The sequence below is a fragment of the Brachypodium distachyon genome, chromosome 5 (genome assembly GCF_000005505.3).
Source record: "Brachypodium distachyon strain Bd21 chromosome 5, Brachypodium_distachyon_v3.0, whole genome shotgun sequence".
NCBI classification, from domain to species: Eukaryota; Viridiplantae; Streptophyta; class Magnoliopsida; order Poales; family Poaceae; genus Brachypodium; species Brachypodium distachyon.
The window spans coordinates 22,862,602-22,884,842 of NC_016135.3; the positions used below are offsets into that span (position 1 = coordinate 22,862,602).

Sequence of the window (22,241 nt, forward strand, 5' to 3'; positions counted from 1 at the left end):
TAGCTTATCAGGAAGTTCTTTCCATCATCAAAAGCTTAAAAGGTAAATTACCATCCACTCCTCACTACTGTCTCTAGTTCATTCATCCCAATTTTGGACATGAAAAGTAAAGTGAAATCGTTCATCCAGGTAAATACTACAGCCCAGGGACAACCAGTTGCAGGCTTCCGCCTTCTAATTTCCACCAGTTCTCTACGCGACGAATTTTTTTTTCAGTTGAGCAACAACTCCAAAGAGAACAAACATTTTCTGAGCCATGCACTGGATTGAGTACTTGAATCAACTATTCATTGCAGAGTATATATCAATAGTCTATCCTCTTGGCAATAAATTCGTCAAATTTTTTTGTTATGAAACAACAAAACTGGGGCTTCATTTGCTCATGCATTTATCAGAATTCAGAACTAATGACTATGATCAGCTAGACTATGTTCCATCTCAAAGCACAGACAATCGAGCGTAGATATAGTTTCTTCAAGGTACGTCACTTCTCCGGTCTCCATGTTGAGGCAGCCAATTATAACGAAACACTCAATCATCAGGAGTCCGCTCTGTTCGGCGAATCCAACTAAGCAACAACTGTATAGCTTTTCTGGTAGCAACCATTTCCATCTTCTTGTCCAATGATTACCATCCAACATGAATATAGATATGTGCGTTCGGTCCAGAATTGCCCAGCAAACGTTGCCGCATCTTGTTCTTCCAAGGATGTTATTCTTCACAGTAAGTTTACTGGGACATGCTGGAGGCAAAGGAACCGTACCTACAATTTAAAGCACTATGTCAGAACGATACCAAAGGCATACTATAGAAAACATGAGAATCAGACGGTTCCCCTTCAAAAAAAAAAGAATCAGTTTACCTAACACATTTTTGTCAGTGCTGAAATGCAAAATCCTTTTGTTGTGGGCATCAACTAGGTACAAGCTATCAGATGCAAAGACTGCATGGGATCTCAATGATGAAAGATTTGATGTGTCTATAGAGCAACTAGCACGCCTTTGTATCCAGAAACCTTCATCTGAGCGGAATATTCTCCAGGTTACTGAGTCAATAGATCCGGAAATCATGATGACAGAAAAGTGCTCCTCCCAGGGAAGTATTACAGCAGCAATCAACGTCTCCTGATCTGATAGTGAAACTGCGGGGAGTGTTTGAGCCACCATTGTATGAAATGGCCTCATCACATCAAGTTGCACTGATGTTGAATGCCTCGATACAAGAATATGCCTTTTCTGCAGTCCAGGATTTTGTACCATCTACGGCTCCTGTAGGCCACGGCAATATACCTCTGCAGCATTCGGCTTGCGGGTTCCAACAGTCGGCGAGACATCCTTGAGGCGACAATAACACGAGGGCAGTGGGCTGAACAATTGCTGCGAGGAATGAGCTATGTTTGATAAAGGCGCCACAATGGCATGGCGACATGCTCACTCTTAGGAAAAAATAGGATGATGAAACAGCTCGACACAAGTCTGGATACATCAGATTCTCCAAGATTTTCTCTACCCATGGCTTTGGAAGATTCATTATTGTAGCTCTTCTTCTTGAATACTTCATTGCACTTCTGAGTGCAGGAACCAGATTTTCTAGAGATTCATTTAGTCTTATTTGCTCCAGGCAGGCTCCAAGGCCTTGATGATACCGAGATAGCAATAGTTTCCCTCCAGGTTGCTCACTGGTAGCATTCTTGACTATGGACTTGAACGGTTTCTTTTCTACCTCCTTGCTCAGTAGACCAACCTGAACCGAGGAAGCACTGGTAAGTTTTCCAGGCAAAAGTAATTCTACTCTAAATTCATTTAAGGCAGGATGCCTAACTGATAATAATTCTTAAATTGCTAAGAAGTTAAGCGAAATTGTTTCTAAGGTAAAATCCATAACCATTAACCAACACATACACTTGGCACATAAGCTGATGAAAACAACAATTCCTAATTTCTCAGTAGTACATCTACACAGTAAAGGAATGAGGGTCGATAGGCAGATTTGAAATAAAAGGGAATAGCACATATGGAAAGTCAATGAAATTCAAGATACGAGTAAGAAGCGATGTTCCAAAATATTCAGAGTGAAGACTTTGTAGTTTGTACCATACCATCAGGTTCATCTATGAAGACAATTGGATTCAGTTGCTTTTCTACCATAACATCAGAGCCCTAGCAAAATAGCTATCACAATTCGAGGTGGCTCACCTCCTCTTTCTCTTCTTCGTCCTCTTGGCCGTAGCTCTTTTGATGTTCCATTGATGGTTGCTTTCCAGGTTCTCGGCCTGCCCCTGCACCTTGCAAGTTCTTAGTTCTAAGGGTGTCACTGATGTGGAGGTCTCCCCCATCTACCGGCGTATGTTTTACCGTTATGCTGCTTCCTCCAGGGCCACTCACCTGCAGGCGCAAGAAGAAAACAAAAATCAGCATACAAGAGCATTCATAATGAAGAAAGACTTACTACCATAGCATCAGGTTCCTATGAACACAATTGGATTAGTTTGCCTTTCTACCATAAGTCCATAACATGAGAGTCCAAGAAAAATAGCTATGACATGGCTCACCTCCTTGACTATGGACTTGAACAGTTTCTTTGCTCCCACTTCATTTACCAACTTTACTTTATCTTCTTTCCAGCAAGATCCCTCCTTGCTCAGTGGGCCAACCTGAATCGAGGAACTACTGCTAAGTTTTCCAGGCAAAAGTAATTCTACTCTAAATCGATTTAAGGCAAGATGCCTAACTGATAATAATTCTTAAATTGCTAAGAAGTTAAGCGAAATTGTTTCTAAGGTAAAGTCCATAACCATTAACCAACACATACACTTGGCCCATAAGCTGATGAAAACAACAATTCCTAATTTCTCAGCAGTACATCTACACAGTAAAGGAAGAATGAGGGTCGATGGGCAGATTGAAATAAAAGGGAATAGCACATACGGAAAGTCGATGAAATTCAAGATACAGTAAGAAGCGATATTCCAAAACATTCAGAGTGAAGACTTTGTAGTTTGTACCATACCATCAGGTTCATCTATGAAGACAATTGGATTCGGTTGCCTTTCTACCATAACATCAGAGCCCTAGCAAAATAGCTATCACAATTCGAGGTGGCTCACCTCCTCTTTCTCTTCTTCGTCCTCTTGGCCGTAGCTCTTTTGATGTTCCATTGATGGTTGCTTTCCAGGTTCTCGGCCTGCCCCTGCACCTTGCAAGTTCTTAGTTCTAAGGGTGTCACTGATGTGGAGGTCTCCCCCATCTACCGGCGTATGTTTTACCGTTATGCTGCTTCCTCCAGGGCCACTCACCTGCAGGCGCAAGAAGAAAACAAAAATCAGCTTACAAGAGCATTCATAATGAAGAAAGACTTACTACCATAGCATCAGGTTCCTACGAACACAATTGGATTAGTTTGCCTTTCTACCATAAGTCCATAACATGAGAGTCCAAGAAAAATAGCTATGAGATGGCTGCTCACCTCCTTCTCCTCCTCCACTTCGCCCTCTTGGCCGCAGCTCCTTTTCTGTTCTCCTGCTCCTGGTTTCGTTTCATGGCCTTTGTCTGTGTCTGCGCCCGCCTGCCCTCTCCACGCCCCTGTGGCAACATTGATGCCTCCCCCATCTCCCCGCGTGCGCTTTACCGCAAGACACTGCAGGCCCAAGAAAAACAAGAATCGCATAAAAGAGAGGCAACTCGGAATCGCAATAAGAAAACAAAGAATCGGGCAAAATTGAACTCGGAAACCGCAATCAGAAGAGAATCGCCAAAATTGAACTCGGAAATCGCAATAAGAACACAATTGGATTTATTTGCCTTTCTATGAGAGTCCGAGAAACTATCAGGTGCTCACCTCCTCCACTTGGCCGCAAGACACTGCAGGCCCAAGAAAAACAAGAATCGCATAAAAGAGAGGCAACTCGGGAATCGCACCAAGAAAACAGAGAATCGGGCAAAATTGAACTCAGAAACAGCAATCAGAAGAGAATCGCCAAAATTGAACTCGGAAATCGCAATAAGAACACAATTGGATTTGTTTGCCTTTCTATCAGGTGCTCACCTCCTCCTCCTCCTCCTCCTCCACTTGGCCGCAACTCTCTTTGCGTTCTCTTGCTCGTAGTTTCCGTCCCGCTCCTTCCTCTATGTCTGCACCCACCTGGTTTCCCGTCCCCAAGGCGCCATTGAGGCCCCCCCATTCTCCCCGCGTGCGCTTTACCGCATGACCCTGAAGGCGCAAGAAAAACAAGAATCGCATAAAATAGACTAGAGAGGCAAAACTGAACTCGGAAATCGCAACAAGAAAAGCAAGAATCGGCAAAAAAGAACTCGGAAATCGCAATAATAAAACCAAGAATCGCCAATATCGAACTCGAAATCGAATTGAAAGAAACTCGGAAATCGAATTGAAAGGATGATCTCACAGTCACGGGCTCTTGCTCCGCGTGGAGCGGGCGGATGGAGGCGCCCCGCTCGTCCTCGACCTGCCCCATTGCGTCTCCGAGGAGGAGGGCGGTCGGAGGGAGGGGACGGGAGGGGGCGTGGCGGAGAGGTGTTCTTGGAGCAGAGGCCTTGTTTTGTTGGCAGTGCGTTCAGCGGAAGAAGAGAAGCAGGAAAGAGGAGGGGCGCGTAGCGGGAGGGAGAAGGGAGTTTATGTTGAGGTGCGCTCAGGGGAAGCAGAGACGTAGGAGAGAAGAGCAGCTCGTTGGGCGTTTCGGCGCTAAGCCTGGTGTTTAAAATAACCCCACCGTGCTGGTTGGTGCCGTGGGTTTGTGGCAGGGAAAATGTACAGCCAAGACTGCTGAGGTGATCCGGTGAGACGAGCGCTGGCACATATGTGGGGATTCGGTTTTATTTAGGCAGAAAGCTTGGAGATTGCAAGAGCTGTCCACTGGCTTCCCTACTAAAAAGCCAATCTACCCCCGGCCGGCCCAAAGCCTTTGGAGCCTCCCCTGTCATTGAGAAGAAGGAACAGCCATGCCCTGAAAAAAAGAAGAAGAAAAAAGAAGGAATAGCCATTGCCAGCAGCTCTCTGTTTTTGCGTTGTTGGGAAGACGAAGACGAGAGAGATGGACTCGCTTGCTGAAAGAGTAAATTATAGAAAACCATCACATTAGAGGTTAGGATTTCACATAGGTACCAGTTTTCGTTTTGGTGACTAAAAACCACCGAATTTGCTTAAACTCTCGGTCACTAGCGAATAAGTGTGTTTCTGATAGGTATGGCCCACTGTTAGGCCACAGCTTGGCCTGCCAGGGTGCTCTCCCTCTGTTCTCTCCTTCTCCCCATCGAGCTGGCCTGGTCCTTCTCCGGCGAGGAGGCAGCGAGGATGCAACGAGCAGGGCACGCGCAGGACGCGCGGCGGCGAGCGCAGAGCAGGCGCGACCGCGAGCAGGGCGCTGGGCGGGCGGCGCGAGCAGAGCGGCGCGGCGGTGGCGAGCGGCGGCCGCGAGCCGGGCGCGCAGAGCAGGCGTAGGACGCGGCAGGGAGCGGCGGCCGTGAGCGGTGCGCCGGGCTGGCGGCGCGAGCAGAGCGGCGCGGCGGTGGCGAGCGGCGGCCGCGAGCCGGGCGCGCAGAGCAGGCGTAGGACGCGGCAGGGAGCGGCGGCCGTGAGCGGGGCGCGCGGTGTGAGCAGGGCAGTGCGCGCGGCGGCGAGCGACAGCGCGAGCAGAGCAGGCGCAGGACACGGCAGCGAGCAGGGCAGGGCGCGCAGTGGCACGAGCAGAGCAGCGCGCATAGGGGGCACAACGATGTTGATCTGTTCAATCCATGGCCACGCTGGCACGCCACGTCGGTCTGACTAGTGGACCCGCTCCGTCAGAAATGGGCTTATCCGCTAGTGATCAAGAGGTTAAGCAAATCCGGTGGTTTTTAGTCACCAAAACGAAAACTGGTACCTACGTGAAACCCTAATCTCTAATTTGGGTGGTTTTCTGTAATTTACTCTCGCTGAAATTGCGGAGTGGGCTTTAGCCCTGCTCTTCGGCTAAGTCGCATACGTCCCAGCCCACGACGAAGCCCAGCAAACATTAGTGAATAGCACCAGTAGTGCCTTACGCCCGGCCCTTAATACCCGCGGGCCGCAGGGCATCTCGTCTGCCACATGCCCACGACGAAGCCCAGTAAACATTAGTGAAGAGGCGCAGGGTTCAGAGAAGATCTACCACAATGTTGACTATACGAGGAATATCCCTGTAATGCTGTCAAAAGGAATATCCTTGTAACTACCGCCATAGATCCGCTCAAAAAAGAAAAATTACCGCCATAGTTCCTGAAGTCACGTGAAAGTCTCTTTTACCGGCTCCGGCATATGCAGGTAACGGATCCACCGTTCAAGCACCCCCACGATTCCCGCCTGAGGACGCAGTAATTCCTGTTCACCCTGGCATTGAATGAAATTCCGAATCCCGACGTGAAGTCACTAAACTCCGAACGGACTTCCTTCTCATGTCCTGAAGGCTTCATGACATCAAATCGACCCAGCTAACAAACTATGCAGCACAAAGAGGTCACAAGGCTGGTGGCAAGCATGCCGGAAGGAGGGCGTTTATGCATCGGATACAACTTGGCCCCTCTAATGGTGAGAAAACGTTCCCATTTCAATTTAAGAGGAAGAGATTCCTGGTGAGGCCCAGCTTCATCATGACAACTATTAAGGCAATGCAATTTTAATTAGTGGCTGTTGTCTAAAAAAAGACAATTAGCGGCTAGATGTTTTACAGTTTTAATTTTTCTTTGTTTCGCCGCCTTGTTCTTTTATCTCTAATTTATCTTGCGTGATTATATGATTATCCATTAATTTATCTTGCCCAAGGTCGACGCAACTACGGGCCAAGCGATTCGGGATACCATTCGTCTGTTCGCTATGCCATATGACTTATGGTGAGCACATGATCATGTCACGTCAAATTATACTCCCTCCATCCCACAACAGCTGACTCAAATTTGTCAAAATATGAATGTATCTATACACAAAAATGTCTAGATACATGTAATATTTTGTCACTTAATATGGAACAGAGGAGTAAATTCTAAAATTATAATCGACATTCGTCACACGCGGAAGCTTGATTGGTCGTCACTAGACGCCAAATGTGAGATCGGCAAATGGTGAAATTGTTTTAAGAGGATAATTATCAGTCTAAATATCACTGTTGCGGCCATAAATAAATTTATAAAGACCGTACCGACGCGCGTCCAACAGGACGCTTAGCTAGTAATAAACAAAATTTAAGTTTTCCATAACAGTTCTAAGAATAATTCAATAACTTGTTTGCAGAGGCTTTTGTCATGCTTAACTAGTTAAATTAGAAGAGTACCCACCCCTAAATCTGTGTTCTGTGTTCATTTCGATAATATCAGGGACAGCTGGACGTACTGTAAATAATTTAATATTCAGTGATTCTGCAGGAACAGACCAATATATAGATATACAAAATCACTGGTGGCCATGGAGCTAAGATTATAGTTTAGTGGAGCTAATGCCTATTTGTAAAGCACCCTCTTTTTTACCGTAATTTTTTAAGCAACCTAATATGACAGCAAATAAAATGGTACCAGAGGGAAATTCATATGTCAGAAATGGTTGAAGTGACCCTCTAGTGTGTGAGCTCAAAGAAGTATGTGTCTGTAACAACCTAGGGATTACAGACATCCCTAATCACTACGACAATCAGGCATCTATAATTTGTAGGCCCAGATCATTGTGAACTGCAATAATATTCAGCTTGCGATTGTGTGGATGTAGTTGGCAACGTGCAGAACCAATGACTGATCAGTGAGATACTTACCGATATAACAGATTCTTCCTGTTTGCCCTGGTAGTAAACATAGATGAAAAGGTGATGATCCAGTTTTGTCACGCAATCGATGTCGAGATTAACAAGACGGAGCTGACATAAAGAAACATTGGGATAAGGTGATGATCACAATGCAGGTTCTGCTAAAGCACCCTAACACCACTAATCAAAATAAAATGGTACCAGGAGAAGGAAATGGCAGAGCTGACCCTATTTCTTATCAGCACAGGTTTTTCTTCTAAGACCATAAGGTTATGATGCTCTTTTCAATGGAAGGATGCTACCACCTACCTTGCTCATTTCTATCGCTGTCTCTCTTTTTTCCACCAGATGATACAGGAAGTTATCAAGGAACATCCAGTGATGTGACTTGCCATGCCTGCTCGCCATTGACTTGACCACTGTTAAGCAACTCCACTGGATGATAGTTAGCGAAATCAACATGAATGGGGAAGGTGGTGCCTACAGAGCAGTTAGCCTGCACATTCAGTTTTGCTGTGGAACAACCAGGATTCTGAGAAATGTAGTATTTACCATCACCAATGGAATGTTCACCTCTATAAGAGGTATCTGTTTAGCAGAAACCGAGCTGAGATTTCTCCTACACCAATAGTTTAATTCTTCTGATGGTTTCCCTGGAGAGTTCATTGCTGCGGTGTCGATGCTATGTGCTGGATGTTTTGATCAGAAACTTGTTAAGGGTATGTTAGGGTGGTACCCGAATGTGTGAGGGTGACACCCGTCGTGTGAGGATTGCACCCAAACACATTCAGTTACCACCCTCACATACCCTTAACAAAACTGTCATAAAAAGGTTTCATAGTTGTGTAGCTCACTGTAGAAAGTAGGTTTGGGTGGTGATTTTGGAGCTGTTTACCTAGGCGTCAGGTAGCGGTCCTGCGCGTCCTGGCCCTGTCACGCTCATGGGTCTTAATTGGGAGGGGGTAATCTAAAATGAAACTGAGAGTGGGCTTCTCCATTCAAAGAAACAATCAGAACATTCGGGGCAAATCAGCAAAGCTCTGCGGCATCCACTGGTCGACCAGAAACACAATGATAATCAGTTTCAGAACATTGAGGTGAAATTACAAGCACGCTGAAACAAGCATCTCCTGAACTTTTCGGTCACCTTCTTAAGAACATTCTCGTAGCTTGCGCTGTTGTTGAGGGAGAAGACCAGCACGAATATGTCAGCCTGCTATAGTCTCCTTGCCCTGAACGAAAGAACAGAACACTACCGGCAGTAGCAGCAAAATCTCAGCTATGGGAAGCAAGAGGGGTCAAATAGTAGAGATCTCCAAATAGTAGTAGACTTGTAGGTACCAGCGGTGTCCCATAGGCCCAGGTTGACGATGTTGCCGTCCACGAAGACATTAGCGCTGAAGTTGTCGAACACCGTGGGGATGTAATCTGCCCACCGGAGCAAAGAAACAAAGCACCGCCGTCAGTCAGTCAGTGTCAGACACTTCTCCGAGAAACCGCAGATCGGAAACTGGACGAGGTAGAAGAACAAGAGCTCGAGACGAGGTAGGAAGAAACTTACGCGTTGCACAGAAAGGGGGAGCCAGTGCAGACGCTTTGGATTCGGTCGCCGCAGAATCTCACGACGTCGACATGTGGATCCAGCACTCCCTTACACCGCCGCCTCTGCAATCGCCCGCTCCATCAGTCTCGGTGCCGCGCGAAGAGGGATGGAGGGAACTGAGGAAGGGACTGGGGGGGAGGGCAAACCGAGCCCGCCGGCGGCGACGACAGACGACTCCGCCCGCGGCAACCCAACCGGACCCATTGACTCCCCCGTTCTATCTTCGTCTCAGCAGAAACGGGTCTCCGACCAGAAAGACAGATACAACGGACATGGAGATATGTGATGTCGGCCGGTAAGAAAAGTGACCATTCACGAATCATAAAACAGCTGGCTAACAATTAGCAATAGTGTTTTTCCTCAGATGCGGTGGGCTGTACTAAAACTTAAACGCCCTTAGCAGGATTTCAAAATACAGTAATATAGGAAAAACATAGAATTTGTGTCGTGGCATGTTGAATCTCATGAAAATTCAAAATACAAGAATGTATAGTACAAGTTGTTTACTTGCACCACAAGAGAAATGTAGAATTTGTTTAAAGGATTATATGCTACTCACTGTTGTCATAGACACAAAAGAATTTTTCCATGAGGTTGGATCTCATGGAAATTTTCCTTTGGAATTGCATGCAAACTAGTCCATAGGAAATGTTCCTGGTTTCAAATCCTGCAAATCAAACGAGCTATAAGGAAAAATCCCTTAACAATAGAATCCTCCAAATTTCCTATGAAATTCCTTTGAATCAAAGGGGCCCTAAAAACTTGTATCGCTTTCTTGTTTGATTTTAGGATTAATTTTAGCGAGTTCTCTCTTTCGCGGTGACGTGTCCTACCCTTATCTTATCTCTCACTCTCTCGTCCCCCCTCTTCCAAAGATCCAGGCGACCAAGCCCCTCTCCTCACGGCATGTTCGCCTTACCTCGCGCCGCCAACATCCCTCTTCCTCGCGTTGATGTCGTCGACTATATCCGTTAGATCTAAACTTGGTGGTCTGAGATCTGACAAATTCACGACGGATCTTCTCGACACTACGCCGTCGCGGTGGCTTCCTGGGGCAACCGTGCTTCTTCGCCGATGAGGCAGGGCGCTGCCGATTGACGAGCCGATAGGAGGCTGCCGCAAGGGCCGGGAGGTGAGTCTCCTCTTTGTGTGTTTTTAATTTGAATTTTTAAAAGCTAACAAAATAAAAAGTTGATAAAAGCAAAGTGTAAAGGGATTTGAAAACTAAAAGTTGAGAAAACAAAACGTTGTTAAAGCAAATATTGAAAATTTTAATACTTGACAAAAGCAAAAGTTCAAATATTGAAAATAAAAAGTATACGGAAAAAAGGCAAAACAAATCTATTCCATCAAAAAAATGGACTATCGAAAACGACCGTCGTACTTTCTCCCGGCGGAGCTCCGATATATGGATGTAATCTAAAATTTCATAAAATGACATCTATAGCCAACCTTAGTTCCTCCCTCTCTCAAATACATCAATCCTTTGAATTTGTTTATCATTCTACATATCCATGTGGTAGACAAACATGATTTTGAACTAGCAATTCAAATCCAACCAAATAAAATCCTATCAAAGATTGAGTTTTTAAATTTATAATAATTTGTCCTTTATTTCTGTTTTATAAAATCGTATCATGTGGTAGACAATGCCAATATCAGGTGAAACAATCAATTTTGTTTTGTTTTATACTGCCTCCGTCCCATATTAAGTGACTTTCTATTACATGTATCTAGATGATTTTTAGGCATAGATATATCCATATTTGAACAAATTTGAGTTACTTAATATGAGACGGGGCGAGTAATTTTACAGCGAAATAAGGCTTTGTTGCCTTGAAACAACGATTACAACATTCACCAAATGCGATGAAGGGAACCATGATGAAATTGTTAAATGCTTTTCCATCTCGGCTAAGGGCATGTATAATGGGGCTGATTTAGGTGTCTACGAGAGATAGTTTTGCTGAGGTGGAGGAAAGAGATTGAGAAAAGACAGCATTCTATCTGTAGTTCTACAGTCAATTTAATAGACAACCTACATTAATTACCATTGTATGTCTGCTGTCTATAATTTTAGTAGAGATTTTTTAGACAGCGTATAGACAGACTATTGTATATATTATTTTTAAAATTGTCTGTAAATCACATAAAAAACACGGTAGATGGCACGGTGTCTGTAACTTTGTACATGCCCTGACTCATACTCCGCTTCGTGAGTCGGCGCGGTTTCGGACCTTCGGTGCGAGCCAGTAGCAAAGGTCATCTACCACCACCCAACTGCGACGACAACCGACGGCGGTCCAAATACCAAATCAACGGCCGTCGCCGCTACTGTACATATGGCTGTGGTACGATGCCCTCGCCCAGATCAGTCTGCGGTCTCGCAGGTCCCGTTGCCCAGCCCCCTTGGGCACTGGGCAGGGCTCGGCGCGCCACCTGCTCGACGGAATGCCTGACCCTGTACGCCGCAGGCAAGTTCCTCTCTACACACCTCATTCAGGAAGTTCTTTAACTCTAGAAATTGCTCATGGTTTCCTCTCTTGATGTTTCCACAGAAAATTTGCGAATAGCTGCTCTTACATGAGTTAATTTTTCTAACACCAGAAAGCAGCTTACAGAGTACATGGCTTAATAATATTCCTGAATTGCCTGAATCTAAGAGCTAGCCATGCAGTAAATCATATAGTCTCTATCTGCATGGTTTTTGTGCGTGCTTGTTATGTTGAGAGAGACCGTGTGGTGTGTGTGTATGATCCTTCTACCGAGTTCTGCAGTGCGCCTAGTTGGCCTTGGCGACGAACCTAGCTAGTTGGCTTCATGTTGGCCCTGTGTCACCGTTCAATTTTTTGTTCTGCTACTAAAAGCCCTTGGATCTCTGCGAGTACTCTTTAATGAGCCTGGAGAATTCAGAGTTCTTGTTTTCCAGTAATCTCGACGGCGTGTCATATTCTATAATTCTTCCTGCTCATCACAAAAGAGTGCAGATTTTAGCAATGTGGCGGCTAGGTACAATAAAATGTAGATAAATGTTTTGTGTTCGTCAATAATGTTGCTTACCTTCACTGAAGACAAGAATCAGATCGCTGTCAATAACCGTGTGAATTCTATGTGCTACTGTCAGCACCGTGCAGTCCCCAAACTCCTCCCGGAGTGTTTGCTGGATAATTGCATCAGTAGATGAGTCAACCGAAGCAGTTGCCTCGTCGAGGACAAGAACATTGCTTCGCTTTAGTAAAACCCTTCCCAGACAAAACAACTGCCTCTGTCCGACACTCCAATTTTCCCCATTTTCGACAACTGCAGGAGAAGAGAAATCTCATTTGATCATCTCTTTCTTAGCCAAGCTAGCCTATGTTTTCGATTGTACAGAAAAACAATGCTATTACCTGTTGAGTCCAGTTTCTTTGGGCTTTGACGAACTATGTCCCCAAGCTGGCATTTGTCCAATGTCTGACGAAAAGAAATGTACTTTAGCTATCAAGTAGAGGAACTACATCATCCAGTTGTTTTGATCATTACTCTTTTTTTTGTAAGTTATCCTTTTGCTTTTATTCATTGTAGATATGTTTGAGGAATGAATTTGATCATGTTTTAATCTATATAAAACATTACATCACCTTCAGTACCTCAAAAGGTTTTCATTATCCAGAACTATTTGTTTTGGTTTTTCAGAAGAACTATTTGTTTTGCAATATGGACTATTGGCCATAATGAGTAATGATACAAGGTGTTGGATTCTCTTTTGCACATGCTAAGTTACTGGTTCACTTATCATTGGGACATGCATAATTGATTTTTTTTACCTCCCATACACGTTCATCTGAATATTCATTCAGTGGATCAAGATTTCCTCTGACTGTGCCCTCAAACATTGTTGGGTCTTGTGGGATGATGCTAAGTCTTCCTCGTAAATCATGCAGCCCTAGTTTGCTGAGATCAACATTGTCGATTTCAATTGTTCCTTCTCTTGGTTCAACAATCCGGAAAAGTGCTTGAATCAAAGTTGACTTTCCACTGCCAGTACGTCCAACAATCCCCAGCTTCTTCCGCCCTGGAATTGTGCATGATATATTTCTTAAAACAGATGGGAGATGCTCTGCATATCGAACCTGTAAAAGCAAATAGCCACGTTAGATGACTTCTTTTGAGCATGCACACATTTTATGAGAAATTCAAGAATAAAAGAGATCAGAATTTTCTAAAAAAAAGTGAGAACTTCCCTTTCAATTGTACAGAATATCAAATGCTACATATATGTCAGTATGATTCTTTTACAAAACAAAGATGCTACTTTTGTTGTTTATGTTTTCTTTGTGTTGAATAATCTGTACTTTATTTTTCTCAACATACAATTTAGTCTTGTTCCAGAGAAGACATAACTAGCCTGTCCCTAATTATGTACACATTTTCCTTTCTGGTAGAACATATACTATGGAGTATAAACACTAACTATGATCTTTTCTTGTTTTGCTCTGGAATATATTTGCAAGCCAGTTTCCTCTGTTTTGGAGCATAGTTTATCCAGTTTTAAACGTAGTCAACGAGTCATACGGAGTATTTCTAGGCTAACACACCCCAGCAATAGAATTTATGCTATATTGTACAATTTTCACATGCATAGTTGTACTTATGTAGGGTTGTTGGTCGTAAGTGATAATTCGCATGTGCATACCTCCAAGTTTCTTATATTTATAGTGCCATCCTTTGGCCAGCTGTTTGGGGGACGGTGATCATCAATTGTTAGAGGGGCCTCACTAGGGATCCTTGAGTACTGCATTATTCTTTCAACCGAAATCATTTTATTCTCTGCGTTGCAAATGTTCCAGGTTATAGCTGACAACTGTCCATTAAGGTTCAGCGCATAAGTCACTGCAAGTCCAGCAATGCCTGTACATATAATTATGTCAGTTTGGCGGCCACCAAAACTTGGTGATCAGAGTTTAGAACTGCAAAAACCAAATCACTTATAACTTGTGTGCATACAGAACTTACTTGGATTTATAAAACCTTCAGGAAGACTCACTAGCAGAGTCAAAGAAAAGGCAAAGACAAAGTTAGATAGCATGTTTAGCCTGAAGCAAAGCCACTCAATTGCTGAGATGTTATGGAACCATGGCCGTGAATGGTTGTTAATAAGACTGATATTGCCTTTGCTGAAACGTTCTTTCTGCCCATATGCCCTAATACTTGCTGCTCCTGTAAGCGATTCAGCAAAATGGTGGAGGATTGGAGCCCTTTGAATTTGTGACAGACGAGCCAGCTCTCTTGCTGTTGGTATGTAGTACCGCTGCATGTCATAGGGAAAATATTGGATTCAGTTCTTCGTGAAACAAGATCATTTATCAGCTAGGAAATTTGCACTTACAGCATCCTGGAATTCATTGTGCACAGAACAGAAGTAACTTGGTGCGTACATTGTAATAGGACAAGTCAACTCTAGTGCAAAAATAAGATTGTGAAGAGCTCTTACTTGAAACACATAACAGATTGCTGTCACTGGAATAAAGATGGCAAAAACTGGCCAAGCAACCTGGGACATAACACCAATGGTTCCCAGAATTTGTATAACTGAAAATGCGCACCAACCAAGCTTGTTTGCCATTTCAAGATCTAGAACACTTTGGTCATTGGAGACCTGTTACAAAGCATAGTACACAATTATAAGTTTAAGGTGTGTGGGTACAAGGCAGCACAAAATATGTGAGGAGTAACCTAACACCAACCCTGTTTAAGATCCTGCCAGTAGGTGTGGAATCAAAGAAGGACATTGGAGCACGGAGGATGCAGTGGAGCATATTCTTGAAGAACTTCTCTGCTGTTAGTAGACCAACAAGTGACACAAGCATAGACCGAGAAAGAACACACAGTGCACTTCCTATCGACAGTGCTATATATACGAAGAAAAGAAGGCCTAATCCAACCCTTGGGGTGGTTGCAGATGTTGGAGGACACGCCCATGCCATCCAATAGTTGCTTGCTACCTGGAATATTTGGAAGAATGACTGTGATGCAACTATTACCGGTGCTAATGCACCACCATGAACAGCTGTCAGGTATGCCCAGTAGACCTTCTTGCCAATTCCTCCCTTTTCTCGTTCTTCATCCTGTGTTAGCCTCCCCTTTTCATTGATGTCTTGCGAGACATCATGCGCAGACTCTTGCTTAACTATACCCTGAAGTTGGTCATCGGTGTCATTTTCTTTCTCAAACTCATCTTCACTATCTGCTAAATTTTGGTTGTCTGTTGACAAAACTCTGCTGGAGCTCTCGGCATTTATGACGGACTCGAGAGCCTGGCTATGGGCTCCTACTATGGCTTCAAACCCTATGTTCTGTTGAAGGAGATCATCAAATTTTCCTTTCTGCACAATCTTCCCATCCTGCATCACCTATTATTTTGTATACCGTTGGTTACATACATATTCTTAGCAATACTAACATACATCACCTATCATTTGCTAACGGAATTTATTTTTGATACTTACTAGTATCAGATCTGCGGCTGGAAGAAATTCGACTTGATGGGTCACATACAATATTGTTTTGTCTTTAAGTATCCCCATTAGGCAATCCTGTGGAATAATATAGAAATAATATATTAGTTCTTTCTATCAGCATTTATGCAGACCAATGTCGCAAAACCATAGAAAATTCTGGAAAAGTGATGACATTTATCCTATTGGAATCATATGCAGCTAAATCTTGGAAAGATAAATTACCAAGTTAATGTCATAGGAACATAGATAAACGTATTTTATGGTTTTGTGGACACTAACTAAACGAACCTTGAAAAGTTGGCCTCCAGTGTGAGCATCTACTGCACTGAAAGGATCATCAAAGAGGTATATATCGGCATCCTCGTACACTGACCTTGCAATCTGAATCCGCTGCTTCTGTCCACCGCTCATATTAATTCCTCTTTCTCCTATCTCTGTCAAATCACCATTTGCAAATAGCTCAAGATCTTTAGTCAAAGCACAAGATTGTATTATCTTTTCATACTTTTCCTTGTCATATGGGTTTCCAAAAAGAATGTTGTCCCTGATATTCCCGGACAGGATCCAGGCGGTCTGAGGAACATATGCTTTGCTCCCACTGACCCTCACAGTCCCAGCTAGCTTTGGCATCTCCCCAAGAATGCATGATAATAAACTGGATTTCCCAGAGCCAACCATTCCACAGATTGCTACTTTCATCCCTCTCTTTACTTTTAAATCTACATCTGTTATAGTTGGAGATGCAGTCTCAAGTTCCCAGCTGAATGCTCCATGATCAATCTCGACAGCATAGTCTGTGGCATTCCTTGGTACTTCTGTAATTGCGTCACATTTCAATTCTTCTTCCTGGAGGTATTGTGCTACTCGATCAGCTGAAACTTTTCCCTGAGCAAACACCGATAGTAAGTCGGGAAGTGTGAAGATTGGATCTTGCAGCATCCGGAACGTTGCAAGAGCAGACAAAACAGTACCAGCGGTTAAAGGAATCCCCATCAATATACATGTACCAAATGTTATGGAGGATATGAATGCAGGGGACCCCCAGAATATGAATGTCGTTAAAGCTGTCAGCCTCACAGATTTCCACAACCAATTGTGCTCCTCCCTTCGTAAATCTTCTAGCCTTTCAAGGTACTTTGTATCCCATGCTTGAAGTTTCAGTATCTTCATGCTTCTAAGCACTTCCGTTGTTGCCTTCATTCTATTATCTTTAGCAGCCATGATCTTTGATTGCAGCCTTTTCTGCAGTCTTGTTAGAGGAATATTGCAAGTCATTATAGCCAGTGTTGCTGCTAAACCAGCCCATGCTCCAGCCCCTAGGTTTTGATGAAGAACATAGACTGCTAGAGAAAGCTGTATGGGTAACATCCAAATGTAGTTTGTGTACCATATAACATCAGTTATCCTTTGTATATCTACACTCATGTAGTTTATGATCTCTCCACTTGTATGCTTCTGCCGTGAACTGCAGGATAACCGGAGCCCCTTTTGATAGATGTGGGATATCAAAGCAGCCCGTAGTCGCATCCCCAGCCGCCGAGCTCCAAAAATCCACTGCCTCTGAGCTACCGTCTCCACAACTTTGGCACTCAAAAAAGCAGCAGCTAGAACATAACCTTTTTTCAGTCCATATTTCCTCTCTCCACCAAGGAATTTCACCAAGTCATTAATCAATGATGGTCCGACATAGGATGCACATGCACATAAAATTGCAAATACTGCATTGATTGCTGCTCTTCTTCTAATAAATATGAACATTGCTCTATATATCGACAAAGTACTTAAACCATGCCTGGATTCAACATCTGCTATGATCCTTCCAAATGAACCAGAGAGTAAATCGGCATAGTCCCTTCCATCAATATCTGGCACATCATTCTTATCTAGAGGTTTCTTGTATCCGATAGCAAAGAGAGGGCTCATCCAGGAGAATGTGACAAGGTCCAGAAAACTTGCTCTACCATACATACACGCCCTTTTGGTTTCTGTCTGCTGTCCTGCAGCTGGACTCAGTAGTGGCTCTGTTATGCTGCTATTTATTAAGGTGATTCCTGTTTTTCCCCTGGCGGAAATTACAGACAGATAAGTGCAGATAACAAGTGTGAACAGGTCAATCAATTCTGTGAACCCTATATATCCGTGATCTGATGAAATGGACCTAAGATCAAATACCACACTGATTATTGATTGCAGAAAATTAAATATCCACCATGCCCGTATTGTGAGTGGATGCTTTGCAGATTTTGTCTTCTGTAGACTGAATACTGCTAGTGATAATATTATCCAGGATAGCACCTGTAAACCTTCACCCAGAACAAAAGGTGGGTACTTACAGTCACTTATCCTTCTTTGCAACTGGAAAAATAATATCCTCAGAACATGACTGGCTAATATAAGCAGGCAACAAACTTTGCTTGCTTGATATGAGACACCCAGTTTTATGTCAGCATGCTTTTGTTCCTGATAAGAATGCTTATTGCTTTCAGGAGTTGCAGTCTTGAGTCTCTGCTTGCACCATCTGATTCTCTTGAACATAAACTGAGCCACGATACTTGTGATAAATACCAGCTGTATCAATGCAAAAGTGCTTGTCCAGAAGCAAGGTGAATATATTTCTGGCCATTTTCGCAGGTATTGCAATATAATGGAACCTGCAATGTTTGTATAACAAATTTTTGTGTCAAACAGCAGAATAAGATGTCCAATTTTCATTTATCTTCTGAATGTAACATAGGAGCTTCCTCTATGTCATCATTGCCTAAAAAAATACAAACATGTTTTTATGAAATTTGGAATACCCTGATTTAGTCTTTCAACAACAAAATAATAGATTCTTTTTTTCTCCAAACTAGTTCTACAAGCAACACAAGCTAAAGACATACATTCTCCTAGTATTCCATGTTTTGACAGGAATATTCCTTGTTACTAACGGCACCTTAAATGTTATGTTAATAGGCTGATACTTGCAGGGGGGAATTGAAAAGAAAAAGATCCTTGGTTTCTTTCTTGGAGTTGCATAGGAGTGTTCTTGTTAGTTTGATGGATAATTTTTTTTCCTTTGGCGGAAAGAGGGAAGATTGAAAGCTGATCATTGCGTAAAACCAGACTGTCGTCATCCCAGTTTTCTAGATTTCCTTCATGAAAATGTTTGAAACCATTCCTCGAAAGTGAATTTGAACCTTGTGGGGTATTAGTTTTATGAATAAACACATTCCACAAAACCACTTGGTGCAAACTGAAGTCCGGGCCACATATCGGTCCTGGGATGCAAATGCTTCCTTTTTTTCCTATGCACATTCTGCTGTAAGTTCTGCTCCATGTCGGAATGCAAAAACCCTTGTTAGAGAAGATTTCAAATTTCTCACCAAATTCCATTCGGTTTGCAAACATTGTTGCAGGAGGAGAAAATCAATACAGGAAGAACAGCCGGCAGAGGAAGAAAGCCATGCAGTGCAGGGGAAGGGATCAGACGTACGCATGTACCTATCGGGGGATTAAAATTGAGCGAGCCTTACCTGACGAATCATCGAGCAAGCCCGCGTGGAGGAACATCTCCTGCACCCTCCTGGGAATCCTGGCGAGAACGGATGAGTAGTGCAGGCTCCTCCCTCCTTCCATGGCAAGAGTGAGGCCAATGCGAGTGCGAGACAGAGGGGAAGGAGAAGAGGGAGAGGTGGCGATATATTGGAGGTGGAGAGACCCGACCGAGCCCCTGATGGTTACAGCTTTGGCGTGTAATAGAGAGCAGAGTGGCACTGTGGCAGAGGCTCCAGTGGAAAAAACAGTATTTTTCATCCGGCAGGTCACAGGCCAACACCGCCCGTTGAAAAATTTGGCTACTCAAGCCTCATAGATCTGTATGGTATGGTTATGCATGTCCTATTGATCGATCTGGTGCTTAATAAGCCATTTGCTACTAAGATGTTTGGGGTGCACCGATCCAACAGAGGTCTTTTTTTTTATGTTAGTGTCTGGTGAAATAATATCATGTGTATTCCTCTCGGGAACTCATTTTATACTAGTGATATTATTCATTTCCCTGTCTCTTTTGAGCAAAGTGAAGGCAGGCCATCTGTGCGTGAATACTCATCCGTGAAATTATAACCTGCATCAAACGGTGCTAGTTGTATGATCGAATCAAGTTTTTGTAGTGCATTACTTAAATTCCCGTGTATATACATAAAGTAGTTTGTCCGCTAGTAGCAGATTCTCTTAAACATCTTTTTGGTGCGTACATTGCCGTGATTGGTCTGAATTTCGACGGAATTGATCCAAAACAAAAAGAAATTTGAAAAATGGACTTCTGGCAAAACTATTTCACAAAACTGACCCTTCGTTGTAGCGCCTGCATACCGGGCGTTAGACCTGCATTATAACGCCCTGTGACCGGGCGTTACACCGGTGCCAGCGTGGCGTGCTTGTCCAGCGTGGCCATGCCGGGGACCCACGGCAAGCCATTATAGCGCCTCGTCCACGGGCGCTATAGTGGTAGTTTAGCGCCTTCACACGAGGCGCTATACCCCCCGCACTAAAGCGGCCGAACCGCTTGGGCCAGAGGCTCACGCACAGAAGGGTTCCCCTCCCGTTAGAACACGGCGGCGGCGGCGGCGGCGGTTCCCCTCCAAATCTCTCCCCCGATTCGTCCCAATCTCCGTGGGTTCCGGTGGCATTTGCCCCTTCTAGGTATTCTCCTCCGATCCCCTCTGTTTCCTCCGCATTTTGCCCTAGAAATTTGTGTGCATTGAGGGTTCGAGTTGGATTTAGAGCAAACCCTAGTTTATGTAATTGCTCAAGAATGTTTGGTCCGAATTATGAAATGGTATTTAGGGTGTCTAGTATTTGGATATGTAGCACTTTCTTGTTGGATATATTTGGGGCAAATCCTAGTATATGTACTTGGCCCAAAAATGTTTGGCAGGTAATTATGGAATGGTATTTAGGGTGTCTAGTATTTGAATGCTATGAATTTTTTTGGTTGGATATTAGTCAATCTCAGGGACGTTGATGGATGTTTTTCATTCTAATTATATTCTAGATGGCAAGAATTGTTCATGTTCATCACGTGGACAAAGAGGCATTTTTGGGAGGCAATGTAAAGGCGGACACGGAGGAGCGAGACTTGGTGTTCGATTTTAGTCCAACCTATGCCGAGCTATTGGAGGAATTGAGGCTTGAGTTGAAACGGATGGACCCAAGTGACGTGGTAGAGTTGGAGGGAAGACACAATGTTGGGTATGGAGTGCACGTTCGTTGGAAGACAATGTGCATATCTTCTAAGCAACGTTGGCAGGCATACAAAGAGACGGTGGCCCAATCACAAGACAAAACTCTAGAGATATTTGCTACAAGAAAGGCTGTTCCAGATTCTCACATTCACCTGAACCATAGTGCGGCTTCCCCTTCTTGCGCAAGAAGTCATATCCGAACTGAGCCGAATGTTGAGGCCGATGTTGGCAACACTACGATGAGCCGGCCTGAACCTGAAGAGACACAACATGAAGAGGCGCAACCATCGAGCTTGATGACAGACGAACAACCTGAACCGTGGCTAGAGGAGGACGATGATATGCATGACAATAATGTAGGTGATTTGGAGGCATATTGTGAGCAAGAGGATATGGACCGTGAAATCCCATTTAACCGAGTATTTGCATCGGATTCGGATGAAGATGGTCCAGTGGAAGAAGTTGATGAGGATGGGTTGATAGCCAAAGAAGCTAACACTTTCAAGGTTGTAACTGGCCGGGATCCGAGTATACCATTTTTCCATGATGTTAGCCTGGCGGATCAGGCCGTGGTTGACGGTGGCGAAGGGTTCGTGCTTGGACCTAAGCCAAGTTCCCATTGGGATGTGACACAAAGACGGTATGGCATTAAGGCTGGTTTGAGGTTCCGAACATTGCTGGAATTTAAGATGTGGATAAAGGAGTTCTCCGTCAAGCACCATCGACCGTACAAGGTTGTCCACTCTAACAACAAGATTCGATACACGGTTAAGTGTACCGAAGATCGTTGTCCATGGATTGTCCGTGCAAGGCCACGTAAACTAGGGTCTGAATGGTACATCGTGAGTTGTCGTGCTACTCACTTGTGCGATGGCAAGAACATAGATGAACCTATGGTGAAGAACGATCATAGACAGCTGACCTCACAATTCATCGCTTATAGGCTTTCTAATTCCATCAAGTCACTTCCAATAATGCCCATTAAGTCGGTCATGGAGCTTGTCTATACTCTCTTCCATTACCGGGTGAAGTATGGGAAGGCATGGAAGGCGAAGCAAGCCGCATTCAAGATGTTGTATGGTGACTGGGAGGAAGCCTACAACCGTCTCCCAAGGTTGTTGGGTGCTATGGCGCATACAAACTCGGGCATG

At 44.0% G+C, this 22,241-nt stretch overlaps 2 protein-coding genes, 1 long non-coding RNA gene and 1 other non-coding gene across 6 annotated transcripts; 1 reads left to right on the forward strand and 3 right to left on the reverse strand.

Moving 5' to 3' along the window:
* Positions 1 to 262: 262 nt before the first annotated feature.
* On the reverse strand, positions 263 to 9,649 carry LOC104585413. Of its 3 annotated transcripts, none has more exons than XM_024456248.1 (14): positions 9,324 to 9,649; positions 9,104 to 9,190; positions 8,910 to 9,014; positions 8,658 to 8,814; positions 8,336 to 8,451; positions 8,072 to 8,242; positions 7,772 to 7,873; positions 4,045 to 4,209; positions 3,466 to 3,636; positions 3,107 to 3,295; positions 2,552 to 2,653; positions 2,196 to 2,384; positions 863 to 1,743; positions 263 to 763 (listed from the first exon to the last, which is right to left on the reverse strand). In XM_024456248.1, the coding sequence occupies exons 5-13, from the start codon at positions 8,426 to 8,428 to the stop codon at positions 1,189 to 1,191; spliced, it is 1,737 nt and encodes a 578-aa protein (XP_024312016.1). In that variant the 5' UTR covers positions 8,429 to 8,451; positions 8,658 to 8,814; positions 8,910 to 9,014; positions 9,104 to 9,190; positions 9,324 to 9,649; the 3' UTR covers positions 263 to 763; positions 863 to 1,188. The 3 variants fall into 3 exon arrangements, with proteins under 3 accessions (XP_024312016.1, XP_024312015.1, XP_010240334.1); XM_024456247.1 differs by having other exon boundaries at positions 8,315 to 8,451; XM_010242032.3 differs by lacking the exons at positions 7,772 to 7,873; positions 8,072 to 8,242; positions 8,336 to 8,451; ... (2 more) ...; positions 9,104 to 9,190; positions 9,324 to 9,649 and adding an exon at positions 4,406 to 5,142.
* On the reverse strand, positions 8,472 to 8,578 carry MIR9480B (microRNA MIR9480b). The gene has a single exon (NR_127081.1). It is a non-coding gene; the product is annotated as a microRNA MIR9480b (primary transcript).
* Positions 9,650 to 11,875: 2,226 nt separating the features above from the next.
* On the reverse strand, positions 11,876 to 19,699 carry LOC100825682 (putative ABC transporter C family member 15). Its single transcript, XM_010242033.3, has 11 exons — positions 19,381 to 19,699; positions 16,154 to 18,516; positions 15,854 to 15,940; positions 15,092 to 15,757; positions 14,839 to 15,003; positions 14,361 to 14,655; positions 14,041 to 14,255; positions 13,172 to 13,477; positions 12,755 to 12,818; positions 12,426 to 12,665; positions 11,876 to 12,329 (listed from the first exon to the last, which is right to left on the reverse strand). The coding sequence occupies exons 1-11, from the start codon at positions 19,658 to 19,660 to the stop codon at positions 12,226 to 12,228; spliced, it is 4,785 nt and encodes a 1,594-aa protein (XP_010240335.2). The 5' UTR covers positions 19,661 to 19,699; the 3' UTR covers positions 11,876 to 12,225.
* Positions 15,285 to 20,002, forward strand: LOC106865612. Its single transcript, XR_001404789.2, has 3 exons — positions 15,285 to 15,421; positions 18,352 to 18,496; positions 19,264 to 20,002. It is a non-coding gene; the product is annotated as an uncharacterized LOC106865612 (long non-coding RNA).
* Positions 20,003 to 22,241: the final 2,239 nt, after the last annotated feature.